The sequence below is a fragment of the Chanodichthys erythropterus genome, chromosome 21, assembly GCF_024489055.1.
Source record: "Chanodichthys erythropterus isolate Z2021 chromosome 21, ASM2448905v1, whole genome shotgun sequence".
Lineage (NCBI taxonomy): Eukaryota > Metazoa > Chordata > Actinopteri > Cypriniformes > Xenocyprididae > Chanodichthys > Chanodichthys erythropterus.
The window spans coordinates 10,341,824-10,357,018 of NC_090241.1; the positions used below are offsets into that span (position 1 = coordinate 10,341,824).

Consider the following 15,195-nt stretch of genomic DNA (forward strand, 5'->3'; position numbering starts at 1 on the left):
CCATTACATCCCTGATTCCTCTATATAGCAAGATCTTACCTCTCGTTGATGGGGTCGAAGCACTTTACTGAGCACTGGATCTACAACCACATGCACTTGTAACTTCTCCCTGCAAAAGATTCAATCATAAAGTTGATCATGTCATTGGTGAGGAGCTGCAATATAAGACCCATCAGATAATCAACAGATTTGACTGACTTATCTGCTTTGATGAGCTCATGAGCGCTGATGGCAGGCGGCTCATACAGAACCAGAGCTCCATCTTCAAACGGATCGTGCAGGGCCTTCCTCACACCGGCCCGCCTCAGTCCCAGAGCCCGCAGACCCAACGAGCCTGATCGGAGCAACACAAGACCCTCTAAACCTCTGCAACTCACACTGATTATTTATATATAAAAAAATACATAAATGAGCTATGAGTGAAGACTGACCTGTATAATTTGGAATGGGAATTTTGAATGGCTTTGATAAGATCTTACGAATAAAGGCTTCCTGTAAAAAAAAAAATCAGTTAGTTATAGTAATTGCTCATTATATCTAAATGTTACCTCCCTTGTGTCTGTTCAAGAATTTACCAACAGCCTTGTAATGAATAATGCACATTTATAAGATAAAATGATCTTTATACTATCTGATGGTATTGGATGAGAACAAAACTTGAACTGAATTGCGCTGGATGATGACATCACGGTTTTCTGCTGAGCTGCTTTATATCAGACTCAACTTGATTTCATAATTGATGAATTTTGCCACCATTACTGAACTGAATTGATTCAACACTGAAGTGACTCAAAGTGAATTAGGACATTATTATATATATGATATATTATATATCAACACTGAACTGAATAATGACGCTAGTGTCTTTCTTAGAGAAGAATTTGAATTTCTCACATTTGAAGTTTGCATCATTGATCGTTATTTTCCTGCTTATCACTGTGAAAGTGCTTTGAAAAAATGTGTATTGTATAAAGTGCTACATAAATAAAGGTGATTAGGATCCTCCTTATAATGCAACTTCATGTCAAATCTATCACGTAAATCATAATTCATCATCCCAAAAATTGCCTAAACTGTCTATTATCCAGGATGACATGACTGGAATCTTAATGTGAGGGCAAAAGTCATTCCAGCTCTAAATGTAAAAGAATCACTGCCATGTTTTTATTTATTTAAAAATGACTGTACTCACACACTTATGCCCAAGGAATTTTTATTTTTAATATTTTGTAAGGAGTTTTCTGTTTTTATTGGTTTTATTTTTCTAGTGTGTTCTTATACAAACAAGTCTAAGTGAATGTTTTATTTTTATTTTAAAAATAACTCACGTGCTCATTGCCATCTGTGCAGACGGGTCTGTTGGTGAGCGGCGTCAGGGGTTTTCTGAAGGGAGAGATGTAGTTGTCTCGACAGTCTCTCTTACTCTGTGATGTCTGTAGGGGTGACAACAGTCAATCACATCCTTACCGATGATGATGATCGTTAAATCAAGAGCTTTAATTGTGTCCAACTCACGATTTCAGGCTCCCAGTCCTCATCATCTGAATCCGCCCCTTGTTTCCTTTTGGCCACCTGACTGGGTGCTAGACTTCTCCTCTGCGGTTATTAATAATTGAAGTAGACTTTACTGAATTATCTGAACACGAATCGATAACAACAGAACATACACTATACAGTATACACAAATATCACAGGTATCTAAACATACATACATACATACATACATCGACATCACATTAAAAGATTAATATTGCAACCTACCATTCTGGATTAGGAATTTAATCCAACTTAAATAAATCCATTCAAATAAATATGCATTTTCCTGTCTTTTTTCAAGTATTTTTTTTCTGAGGCGCTCTGCCTCTTGCACTAAATAAAAAACGTAACTGATCCGTTTAACAAAATTCCCGCACCAACACTGTCGTTTTAAACTAGCGTTTTTAAGAACATATTAACCCTGACATATTAATATACATTAATTAGAACTGAAAGTTAAGTCATTGTTGTTGTTAAACACTGGCACGTTTGAGAGTCCCGCGCACAATTTACACAACTCTACGGCAACCGGGAAGGATCAAACTTTGACATGCGTTTCGAAAATAAATGCTGCTACGACAGAAAGAGAACGAAAATATCGTAAAAAAATATAAAATGTGTATTAATATAAATAGTTAATTTAGAAAAAAAAATATATAAATGTGTACAATATAAAAAAAAATATAGGCTATTAATTTTCTACATGATATGATTTGTCATTACTTTTCATTAATTATTTGGATAATGTCTTGGTGACTGCATTTTACTCAGTATTATGGTTTGTTTGTTAATAACAGCAAACATTTAAATAATAATAATAATACTAATATTCTCCTTAAAGGGATAGTTCACCCAAAAATGAAAATTTACTCCCCCTCAAACAAGCAGATCTCGCCTCCCATTGACTGCTCTAGTATTTTTTTTTTTTTTTCTACTATGGAAGTCAATGGGGGTCAAGATCTGCTTGGTTACAAACATTCTTCCAAATATTTTCCCTTGTGTATAGCAGAACAAAGAAATTCATACAGGTTTGGAACAACTTGAGGGGGAGTAAATGATGACAGAGTTTTCATTTTTGGGTGAACTATCCCTTTAAGATGAAATGTAGGTTTATGCTGTAGTTTATTAGCTTATTTTTACTTTGGTTTATTTGCTTAACATGCATGTAGATTCTGTTCTTATGAACTTCTAACCAGTGTGTAATGCATTACTAAGTATGTATTTGTTGTAATTTAATTACTCGTCCTTGAAAAAAAAAGGAATTGCTCTTAATTTTGTAATTTAATTACAGTTACTGTATAAACTATAGAACAATAGTGGATTTAACAAATTTAATGTCTAATGATAAAATGTGCATTTTTAATTTAAACTTCTCCCTTTAAATACTTTGGTCAATTCAGGAAAAATTTCTGCAATTTTGAATTATTTATTTTAAAGAATTAAAATAGCAGTTTCATCTTGCAATTGACTTGAACTTCCACTGTGACTGTCCCCTAGAGGGCGCAGTTGGGTTATTTATAAAGGGTCAGAATTCATAGCGACACTGACTGCGGAATAGATCCATTAGAACTCTATGGGAGAGCAGAGAGAAACTGTTGGTGCAAGGCAAAACACAAAATGAAACACGTGTATGACACACAAAGGTAAAATGTATTTCTCTTTAAATGCATCATCTGTATAAAAATTTGAGCAATAAATTCCAGGTATATACACATTATAAATAATAAAAAATATAATTATGATAACATGTACACAAAAAAAATGCAATAAATACATCAAACAATAGCAGTAATCTCCCTTAAATAAAGCAGAGGATGCATAGCATCCAAAGGGTAAACTGATGTCAGCTTTAAGGAAAAGAATTCACTGTGCTGCTATGAAACAAGGGGAGTAGTTTAAGACTACAGCCACATAAAAGCCGGCTTTCCTCAGATCTCAGAGGAACAAAACTCAAAACTGAACAAAACATCCCAGATTAGCAGAACAACATTACTGCGTTTGATATAAAAGTGAGTGATTTGTCAGTGAAGAACATGACATGATGATAAACCTTTTAAAATGTTGGGAAAAATAGTAGATAGTCTATTAGATCTATGATCTATGAGTCAAAAACAGAAATGCAGATACAAACAAGGCCAAAACACTGCAAGTAATCTAACAAAACATAAGAAGGTTAAACTGACATCTATTAATCGATTGCTTAATATCAATACAAAATTGTTGATAAAATCCCTGTTACATTCAAAAGCAGTAAAAAAAAAAAAATGGAATTTGTTTTTTTGTAATTTCCTTAGTAATAAATTTTTTTCAGTACAAGGGTGAATCTCATGACGACACGTCCTGGTCACATTTAACTGCAAAATCAATCAGAAAAGAAAAGAAGAAAAGAAAATGATGCGAAAAGATACTGATTAGATTTTCATTCCTGCAATACAGTCATTTTATGTACTACAATAAAAAGGCATGTACTACTACCACAACGTATGAATACAAAATAAAATAATTTATATTTCATTACTTTTTTACATTACAGAATTGAAAATGTGAGCTTTGAGAGAAATGTGTTCAATTGATGAAGCGAAAATAAAAATCACAATTGCAAAACAAAAATCTCAATGGATCAAAAAATTGGCTTCATTTCCTGAAAATATTTCCTCTATATTTTCCTGTTTATTTCTGTTGAAATATGATCCAGACGTGTTCTTCACCGGTTTTGTGAGATCATGAGTTCACAGGTAGTTATAGTGTCTTTTAGAACGTTACAAGTGATATACAAGTAAAAGTTAAACCATGAGAGTAATACAGTAACTGTGAGAAGTGGAATAGAAATGTGTGAGTGTAGATTATAGAGGTGTAACTATCTATCTATCTATCTATCTATCTATCTATCTATCTATCTATCTATCTATCTATCTATCTATCTATCTATCTATCTATCTATCTATCTATCTATCTATCTATCTATCTATCTATCTATCTATCTATCTATCTATCTATCAATCATCGCTTAGATCGTTCAGTTTGCATACAATTAAGTCAACACCCAAAAACATGAAATGTGACAATGTCTCTATTTAAATACAATTTGGTAAACCGGTATAGTGCTGTGTGCGATGAACCTTAGCCAGAGCATCATTTAATTGAACTGACTCTAATGAAAACAAGACAAAGGTCATACTGTGGTGTATCGTAATCTTTCCAGTGAGCAAAAAGCTTCGGAAAACATGGGCTGTGAAAATTAGACCCAAGACCTGACAACAGAACTACCTCATGAACAGACTGTACGCCTATCCAATGAAATATGGCATCCACCCTGACATAGATTCAGTCCATAACAGAAAATGCACAGACATTCACTTGAGCAGTGAAACAAAAATAACAATGTTGATAATGCGTTGAAAAAAAGTTATTATAAATTAAAGAGGTATTTCTTGAAATCTCAACAGAGGTTTCTGAATGTGGCATCAGGATAACTGGTTCACTGTCTGTGTGGTTGGTTGTGTTACGCCAAGGGCACATTACAAGACGGTCACAAGTCAACCTGAGCAATTGAAACACTCACGGGTGAATACACTACACAGTTTTGCTTGCAAAAACCTGCATCTCATACACTAACCACAAGCAATCCAGTTTAATCTGTGCTGGTACAGCAATGCACAATAAGTATTTACACTATTGTTCAATATTATTGAAAATAGTCTCTTCTGCTCACCAAGGCTGCTTTTACTGTAAAAATACTGCAATACTGTGAAATATTATTACAACTTAAAATAACTGTTTTTTATTTGAATATACTGTTAAATGTGATGTATTCCTGTGATCAAAGCTGAATTTTCAGCATCATTACAGTCTTCAGTGTCACATGATCCTTCAGAAACCATTCTAATATGCTGATTTGCTGCTCAAGAAACATTTCTGATTATTATAAATGTTGTGCGAAACCATGATACTTTACTTTTTTTTAGGATTCTTTAATTGAAAGTTCATATATTTGAAATAGAAATCTTTTTTTAACATTATAAATGTCTTTACTGTAACTTTTGATCAGTTAAAGGCTTTGAAAAATTAAAATTTCCTGATAATTTACTCACCCCCATGTCATCCAAGATGTTCATGTCTTTCTTTCTTCAGTTGAAAAGAAATTAAGATTTTTGAGGAAAACATTCCAGGATTTTTCCTCGGTGGGGTACAACGGGTGGAAGGTCCAAATTGCAGTTTCAGTGCAGCTTCATATATATATATATATATATATATATATATATATATATATATATATCTATATATATATATATATATATATATATATATATATATATATATATATATATATATAATTTTTTTAAAATCTTGCACTGCTCTGCAATACGCCACACATCACGTAATCACGTCAGAAAGGTCACGCATGACATAGGTGGAAGTACCACAGCAAGGCAAAAAACTCATCTCATTTTCTCCTCCAACTTCAAAATTGCCCGACATTGTTGTTTTACTTTTTTTTTTTCTTTTGGTAAAGGGTGTTTGGCTTAGTCTTTTTAAGTTCACTTTGTAGACACAGTCTGGATCTATACTTTGACTTATGCGTGACCTTTCCAAAGTGATTGTAACACGGTTCGTAGATGTGGGAAGAAGGAGGCTGGAACCGGCGAACATTTAACAAACTTAAATATATAAATAAACCAAAAACCAAAGGAAAGCCTGGTCCTCTCTCGTCCTTCACTGTCATCGCTCCTCCTTTTATGCTTCCGGAGCTCCTCCGTGAGAGACTCAAAGACATGAACATCTTGGATGACATGGGGGTGAGTAAATTAACAGGAAATTTTAACTCTGAAGTGAACTAATCCTTTAAATGCATCCTAGCTGATTAAAAGTATTAATTTCTTACTGACCCCAAAATTTTGAACAGTATTGTAAATTAGTTCATCGTCATTTCTTATAAATGAAAGCACAGTTCATTTCTATGTAAAAAAAGCTTATTATAAAAATAAAACAAAATTCAATGCTTGAGCTTGTTCTGCATACGGAAAGCTGGCGGAATTTTGTTTAAAAGAGAAAAGAGTTGAAAAGAGCTAAAAATAGTTTGTGTACATTTCCTAGCGATCATGGCAGCAGTAATTCATCTAATGATGATCAGATGATGGAGGTGAGCGTTAAAACCGGGCATACGTCCAGACATGCAGTGTAATCGAGCACGATTTCATCATTCTAAAGAGCCGATCAGATACCTGCACTGCAGTACAGAAATCCACGACTTAGCATTCAGAGCCAGCCTGCAAAATGGGGAATTGCTGCATGTTAATTGCGTTGATCACAAATGTTTGGCCTGTGTTTAGAACAATTTATCGTAAACATAAATAGGTGACGCGCTTCAGTCTTGCAGTGTGCTCTTGGCTTAAGGAAAGCGTGTGTGTAACAAACACACATGCTAAGCTGATAAGTGAATTAAAGCACCTTCTGTTCTGTTAAAATGAACCTTCATGGTATTCACGTCATTCATAAAACATAGTGAATACTCATAATCTCATAATGTGAAATGTAGGCCTTCAAGTTACTTTTCACAAACTTTCCATGTAGAGCTGCAGTCTGGAGCAGATACTGTATCTGAGGACTCGCTTCACAGGTAGTTTTTAGCTCTCTGAGGTCAGATGATGCAGACTTCCACGCTTTCTGACAGTTACCCTGCAGGACGTCCTTTATTCCTGTGGTTCCTGTGCTCACGATGGCAGATCCGCTGCGTTTGCACTGTTGAAGCTCTCATCACCAGGAGTGCTGCATCACAGATTCCTTGCAGTGGAATTCCCTTTCGTTCTACACCGGAGCTTTGGATTGACTTTACCGGCTGTGTTTCCTCGGTTCTCTCATCCCACACAGCTGCAGTTGGCTGCTGAAAGCCATTTGATGGTTTGCCAGCTCGTCTGGGCGTCCATGAAAGAGACAGTCTCGAAGCGCGTCGGTCTGCAGCAGGGGTGAGTGCTCACTTTACGGCTTGGAACGCTGCCGTTATCTGTTAGCACTTTCAGGGCCAGGTCGTAGTTCTTACGGGCGCTCATGCACGTCCCCACGCAGTACTTAAACAGAACGATCTCGTCCGAGTCGTAACCGAGGCCAAGATCACGCACCTTCATCTCCTTCCTCTCCAAACGACAGTCCTGGCTGCTCCGACCTCGTGTGCGGTTGCGACGTTCCTTGCGATTCTTAGGAGATTTCCGCGAACTGGAGGTGTTTGTAGAGGAGCGCTGCCAACGGATTCGATGACCCTCACCTTCTTCGGCTAGCGATGGGTCTAAGGAGACAGAAAGCACAAGTTGATAGTAGAACTGACTACAGCACATTACTTATTTTGTTACAAACCTGTATGAATTTCTTTCTTCTGGGTGACACAAAATGACAATTTTTGAAGAATATTTTGCCACTCTTTTCTATATAATGAAGGACCTACAGAGTTCCAAAGTGACAAAAAAGCACCATAAATATATCATAAATGATGCAATGCTTAGTTCTGGTCCTTGAATCTGATTGGTCAAGCAGCATTCTATGAGTTCTAATGTAACAGACCAACATCACTTGGAATTTTCACTGTTTGACACTTTCTGCATGTTACAACGTTCATTTTGAGAATTTAGAATTTATAACGTTCATTATAAATTCTTCAAACAGTGGTACAGGAGGATGTGTCACTCTTAATCTATCTGTCTATAAAGCCTTTAAAAAAAAAATCAGTCTTCATGTATTTTACAACACTTCAGCTTGTGATTCTTATTTAGTGGGGGTCATTTTTTAGGATTCTTTAGCTAACCTAAGTCTCTGAGATCCTGACACCTTGCACTTCTGGAGACTCCAAGTAGGCTGCAGTTCTGGAAAATGGTGGTGCTGATGGAGACTAAAGGGTTCCTGATGGTTTCACACTTAATTCTTCACCTTAATTCTTAATTCTTTTGCAGTTAACATGTCTTTTCTTCTCCACATGTTTTTGTCTGACCCTGCTGACCCAATGAGCACTTGCTGTCCAATTGTCATGCCTTAACTTTGCAATTTTTAGTATTGCATTAATATTGCATCATTCTCATGGGCATTTAATTATTTTTGACTTTTCAGTCTGAGTTGAATCTCTTTTTTGGCTCATTTTATCTGTATTACTTGTAATAATTATGCACACCTAAATATATAGCGTTTTTCATTTCCAGCCTTCACAAACAATTATATATCACTTATAAATGATTAAATACAAAATTAGTAGTAATTAGTAGTACTAAAAATAGTAGTAATTAAGATTGATGTGGTTTGGAATTGGTAAAATGTGCTTGGAAAAAAAATATGATCAGAAAATCAACTTGCCTAATAATTCTGCAAATTTTAGGCCATTTAGCAACTTAAAATATTAAACAGCAAAACTTAAAATGTCAACTAACAAGCTGCTGAGCAAAGCTCAGTTTCATTACTGATTTGTGTTTTTGATCAAAGCATGGGAACTTATGATGACATAACTATTTGTTATTCAGAATGAATAGATGTTTAAGCTCTATGTAGTGTTTTTGATCATATTTTGTTTGAAAAGTTATGTTTCAAGTCACCATTAGAGTGATTAGAGTTCTTTTTGTTGAAGTTTCCTCCATTTCAATGAAACTTTTTAAACTTGTTTTGGTGCATATAAGTAACTGAATATACACAAGAAACTTATACATAAGTTAGATAAAAGTTCTAATTTATGGTCCGCTTAAAGGATAGTTCATTTAAAAATGGTCAACTCAATTTTTTTTGAGTTTTCTCAACTAAAACACTGATTTTTTTTTACAGTGCAGTGACAGACAAGTGACTGTTTTTATGAATGAATTGAACGATTCATTCAATCAAATCGTTGAAAAACGCTGATTCATTCAGTAATGGAAAAAGTGTCTTTATGAATGAGTAATTGAATCATTCATTCAACTGGTTTAATGCAAAGAACTTTTGGGTCACAAGATACACAAGAGCCAATGATGTTTGATGTAATTTACATAAAACCTAATGCTACATATCTAACATAATGGATTTTACATCTATTTTCAGTGCATTTCTGCTCCTGTTCTATCATCAAATAATTTCAGAAAACTTGAAATAAAATGCAATAAGTTTTTTATTGACTACTTATCATACCTTTATGTGATTGTGCTTTTTTGTCATCTTGACAGGCACCCATCCCCATTCATTTTCACTATTTTTACCACAGGCCAGGATTTTCTTTTATATACAAAAAAAAACAAAAAAAACAAAACAAAAAAAAAAAACACCTATTGTGTTCCACAAAAGATAGAAAGTCATTCAGGTTTGGAATGACACTGGCATGAGTAAATGATTCTCAGATGAACTACTTCTCCAGAGAATACAGCTTCTGGCACGTGGCTCGGATGCATTAAAATAGTCTCCATTCCTGACAGCACAAGGCATATCCGCCCACTGTAATGTAACACTGGCATTTAAAAAGGTGATAACACTAGTGGCCCTGGTTCACACCTCAACAGCTGATTGTGTAACGGTGCATGTCTCTCTAGCGAGATCACCACAGTGTGAAATTCCTCCTGCTGTTACTGCTACTGCTCTGTACTATTGTTGTACTGTAACTCATGCAAATGCAGCATGCAGCATTGAAAACATCCCATGACATGCCACATCATGTTTATGGGGTTTTGTTTAAAGTCACAAGTTGAGGAGAACCTTAGAATATGATTCAAACTTTCTCCAGGCGAAGATTGCTGTAATTAGCTTCCAAGGGAGCAATTTGCTGTGTCAAAACCTGCACAGAGGAGCTTTGGATTATTTGAACTAGAACACAAAATTGATAAGGGAGAGCATGCTGACATTATTCTATCGAATACGTGAGATGGGGAAAACATGTCAAATGTACTGGGTGTGAAAACTGGTATATTGTAAAACAGTGTGTCTCAATAAAGTAAAAATCCTTCCTCAAAGGTAAAGTGTGTAATTTTATTTGCGATATGGAAATACTTCCTCTTATCCCAGATGCTGGTGCTATAAGTGAATTTCTAACTAAATCACACCGAAAATGTCTCTACTACTTGATACATACTACCAGCAGGGGTTTTCTTAAGGTTTACAGACCTAGGGATCACCTAATGGGCTTTCGCACCAGAGGAACCTTTTCATACAGTAGTTCCTTGAACTACTGGCTGAAGTACCCGGATTTTGCCGTGTTCGCACTGCAGGAACTAGGAATGATTTTAGTTCTGGGAACTCCTTTTGGGGGGAACTAAATTAGCTCTTACTTCAGAGTAGGGTCTAAACCAGCACTATAGGAACTGTCAGTGACGTGAGTGTACGATGATTGGTCAAACGCATGTCAAACACCGGCATCTGGCATAAACATATTTACTTTACAAACAAGAAAAACAGCGATAACGACATTTAGCTGTCTGCAGGGTTGTGTTCTTTTCTCCGCCCCGATGGTATGTAATACTGAAAGTTGTCATAGGAGATTTTGTCTCTTAGCCCCAGTTTTTGCTACATCATTTATAATCTAATGTTAATTTCAACATTTACAACATTATTAAAATCAAAAGTTTTCATTATTAGTTAATGCACTGTGAAGTGTGATCTAACATGAACAACTGTATTTTTATTTACTAACATTAACAAAGATTAATAAATATTGTATTGTTCATTGTTAGTTCATGTTAGTTAATAAATGAGACCTTATTGTAAAGTGTTACCTATATATATATATATATATATATATATATATATATATATATATATATATGTTTTAATGTATGAATAGGAAACATGTTTTAATAAGCTCTAGTTTTTTTTTTTTTTTTTTTACTTTTTTTAATATGAATAACATGTAAGGATTATTCAATTAATTTTGATGGAATTTTACTATACAATATGTAAATTCGTAAATCTTAAAAATGGGCTTGAATATTTTTTTGAGTGTATATATTAATGCTTATTCAGTCATTAGTTAAATGTCCATTTAAATGTTACAAATGTCGTATTCATTTTTAAAGAAGGTTCTACACTACCATTCAAAAGTTTTTGTGTTAATAAAGACATTTTTAAAGAAAATTAATACATGTATTCAGCAAGGATGCATTACAATGATCAAAATTGGACAGTAAAGACATTAATAATGTTACAAAAGATTTCTCTTTCAAACAAAATGTTGTTTTTTTTCTATTCATCAAAGAATCCTGAAAAAGAGTATCACTGTTTCCACAACAATATGAAGCAACTCAACTGTTTTCAACATTGATAATAATCAGAAATGTTTCTTGAGCAGCAAATCAGCATATTAGAATGATTTCTGAAGGATCATGTGACACTGAAGACTGGAGTAATGATGCTGAAAATTCTGCTTTGATCACAGGAATTCACAGATCACATAGAAAACTGTTATTTTAAGTTGTAATAATATTTCACAATTTTACTGTTTTTACCGTATTTCTGATCAAATAAATGTATCCTTGATCAGCATTAGAGACAATTTTAGCATTTTTGTGTATTTTTAGTGGCTATTCAGAATCCATTGAGAGTAGGGTTTTGATGAATGGGGTTTAATTCAGTGGCTGCAAAATGGCCAATATCACGGTTGACTTCCTGAAGAGTGTAAACATTGTGACTCCGTAACACTCTAAAAACATCGCTCTGTTTGCTTGCCAAACATGTCAAGCGCTCAACCAGTGCTGATCATGTTTATCATATTACACAAAACAAACAATGTCTTCATGTTAGCATGGATATGTCAACATCAAATGACAGAACATCCTTAGAGCAATTAAAGAGAACATCATTTAGGTCTGTATGTGTGCATGTCCTCACAAGAGACACTCACGGTAAGTTTGCATACCACTCGTGTTTCTACATTATTATGTGCACAGATTATTATTTCCACTGAACAAACGAAAATACAATACTTTGCAAGGAATTCGCCTTTAAGCAAGGTGTGAGCATTCACTGTGACAGAATCACAGGATTAGAAGAACTTCGTCTCACATTTCAAACAAAGATATTCTGTAGAAACGCAGAAAAAGTGTACATAGTTACACTTTATTTTGATGGTCAGCTTTTGACATTCTACTAACTATAAGTAACTTTTTTAACCGCATGTCAACTAACTCTCATTAGAGTATTAGCAGACTGTTAGGTGTAAGGATTCGGTTTAGTAGAATTAGTTGAGATGTAGTTGCTTACAGTCAGTTGAATGTCTGTTGGGGAGCATCAAAATGTAAAGTGTAAGCAGATATTAAACAGACAGTCTACTAATACTCTACTGTCTACTAGTTGAAATGTAGTTGCAAAGTTAGCAAAATAGTTAGTAGAATGTCTAAACTGGACCATAGACATAAAGTATTACTGTGTACATAAACATTTCAGGTCACGTTTCACCCACAAAATCAAAATAAAAGAACAAATCATATTCTGCATAAAGAAAATGAAGCCTATTTATGTCCACAAAGATGCTACCCATTATGACATTATCACATTTAAGCACATTTAATCCCCAAATTCTCATTACCATAATGCGAAGTCTGAATGTTTTACTTCTGAGATTTCCCATATTGTTCAATAAAAAAAATAAAAATAAAATAATAATAAATAAATGTTTATAAATGACAATGCAGTAAAATAAACTAGGAGTTTAAGCAAAAGGTCTTTTTTTTTCTTTTGAATTTGGGATGAAGTATGATCCGGACATGACAGGTTTCGTGATGTTTCAACAGTTGACTCATTTGTGACTATTTCTATTTCTCCTAAGGAATTTTAAGAGAAACACTTGGGACAAAGTTGGTAGTTTACATCTGAAACAGCTTGGTGAAGATCCACAAGCTTCTATCTGCTACAGAGAATCAGCTACATTAAATGGTTTGCAACACAGCCTTTGGTACACACTTCGTGACAACGTATAATTTTGAAATTGCTCACATCTATCACCAAGTGTTTTTGATGGCTTAATTTTACTGTGGGGTACGGACGAAAAGTCTCCAATTTTAATGACATGCTTTGCATGTTAAAGGTGGATGAGGCTTGTAAATTGAAGTAATAAATTATTTATTTATTATTTATTAATAATAAAAAAAAAATATGTAAAAAATAATGTATAAAATTATGTAAAAATAAAATAATTTATTAATTGAAGTCAAATATCGAGCTTCCGCCAGATTGCCTTCCGTATTCAGTGTACGAGGAAAGTGTAAAACTCTTGCAGTTCACAAAGCTTATGCTACGTCGAACGCCTTCCTTATACAACTTACGGAAAAAGTGTAACTGATGCGACGCCAGTTTACAGTTTAACTTGAATACGGAAGGCTGTCTGGTGGAAGCTCAATATTGGACTTCATAACTTGTTTAAATATGGATATTTTTCACACAAACGCATCGTTTCGCTTCAGAAGGCCTTTATTAACCCCCCGCAGCTGTGTGGAGTACAAGTTTATGATAGATGGATGTGGATGGTCCGACTGCACTGACATTATCGAATGAGAAAAAAATTGAACTGCATTGGGCTGAATAATGATACTAACTTTGCAATATCGGTGCTGTTATTGAACTGAACTGAATCAAAATTGAACTGACCTGAGATGAATAATGATAATATTATCATCTGTAGAGCTGCATCATTTATAGATTTTCATAATTGATGAATTTTACAACATTAACACTGTTATTTTCCTGTTTAAATAATGTAAAGCTGCTTTGAAACAATCTGTATTATATAAAGTGCAAGTAAACCTGCCATTTTATATTATGAATATTGTTGCTCATATTAGTAAGTCGCTATACTAATATAAGTCGCTTTGGCTAAAAGCTAAATGTGTAAATGTTAATGTAAATATATATATATATATATATATATATATATATATATATATATATATATATATATATATATTTAACTTTTTTAGCAAAGACTTTACATATTCATAATTTAAAAATGAACCCGCTTTGAGAATTCATTCATTTAAGTAGAAAGCGTGACAACTAGCCCCAGTTTCCCATACACCGTCTATAGTGTACTAACCATGCAATCCTGTCCATGATGCTCTGCTCTGCTTCTCATCTAGGTCTTTCTGCAGTCCTGGACGTTCTGGATGGTTTGAAAAGGTTCTCAGTTTGCTAGGACGGGGTTCTTCTGTATCCTCCTGCAGGAAATGTCCATCAACCAGACCCAGAAAACATACAAACACCAGCAGCATCACCTACAGGAAGAACATTTAATGATGTCAGCATTAAAACTGGTACAGCGTGTATGAACTTAAAGAAAGCCAATAACACTTACAAAAACAAGAAATAATCCCTAGTAGGCAATATAATGACATGAATCCCCAGGGTTAATCTCCCTGTGCTGTCGCAACCTGCCCATTACTCTTCTGTGTTATATAAACCCTGAGTAAACTGATCCGTGATGTCTGATCGGCCCATTCACATGGATACACGTCCCACCCCCAAACCTGAACTACAGCAGACCTCCACCCTGCCGTGAATGATCTTACACAGCCAACACTTCAACCTCTTTAATTACTTAAGTAACACCCAACACCGCCGTAGATCCCGATGAGTAAATATTTCAGGATGACTTTAATGAATGAGTGTCTGTGGAGTGTCTGGCTGAAAAGATCCGATGAACCAGAGTGAAAATCAACCGCAATTGACACACAAACAAGTCCA

At 34.6% G+C, this 15,195-nt stretch overlaps 1 protein-coding gene across 3 annotated transcripts in view; it reads right to left on the reverse strand.

Moving 5' to 3' along the window:
* Positions 1–15,195, reverse strand: part of rad54l (RAD54 like) — a 40,217-nt gene that overhangs the window by 9,475 nt on the left and 15,547 nt on the right. For 2 of the 3 annotated variants that reach the window (XM_067373304.1, XM_067373303.1), the window contains 7 exons: positions 14,549–14,726; positions 7,653–7,816; positions 1,516–1,596; positions 1,329–1,433; positions 432–492; positions 199–334; positions 40–109 (listed from right to left, as the gene is read on the reverse strand). In XM_067373304.1, coding sequence (XP_067229405.1) covers positions 40–109; positions 199–334; positions 432–492; positions 1,329–1,433; positions 1,516–1,596; positions 7,653–7,816; positions 14,549–14,726 — 795 coding nt within the window. Of the gene's footprint in view, positions 1–39; positions 110–198; positions 335–431; positions 493–1,328; positions 1,434–1,515; positions 1,597–1,761; positions 2,030–7,652; positions 7,817–14,548; positions 14,727–15,195 lie in introns of those variants that run through there. The other variant, XM_067373305.1, reaches the window with a different exon arrangement.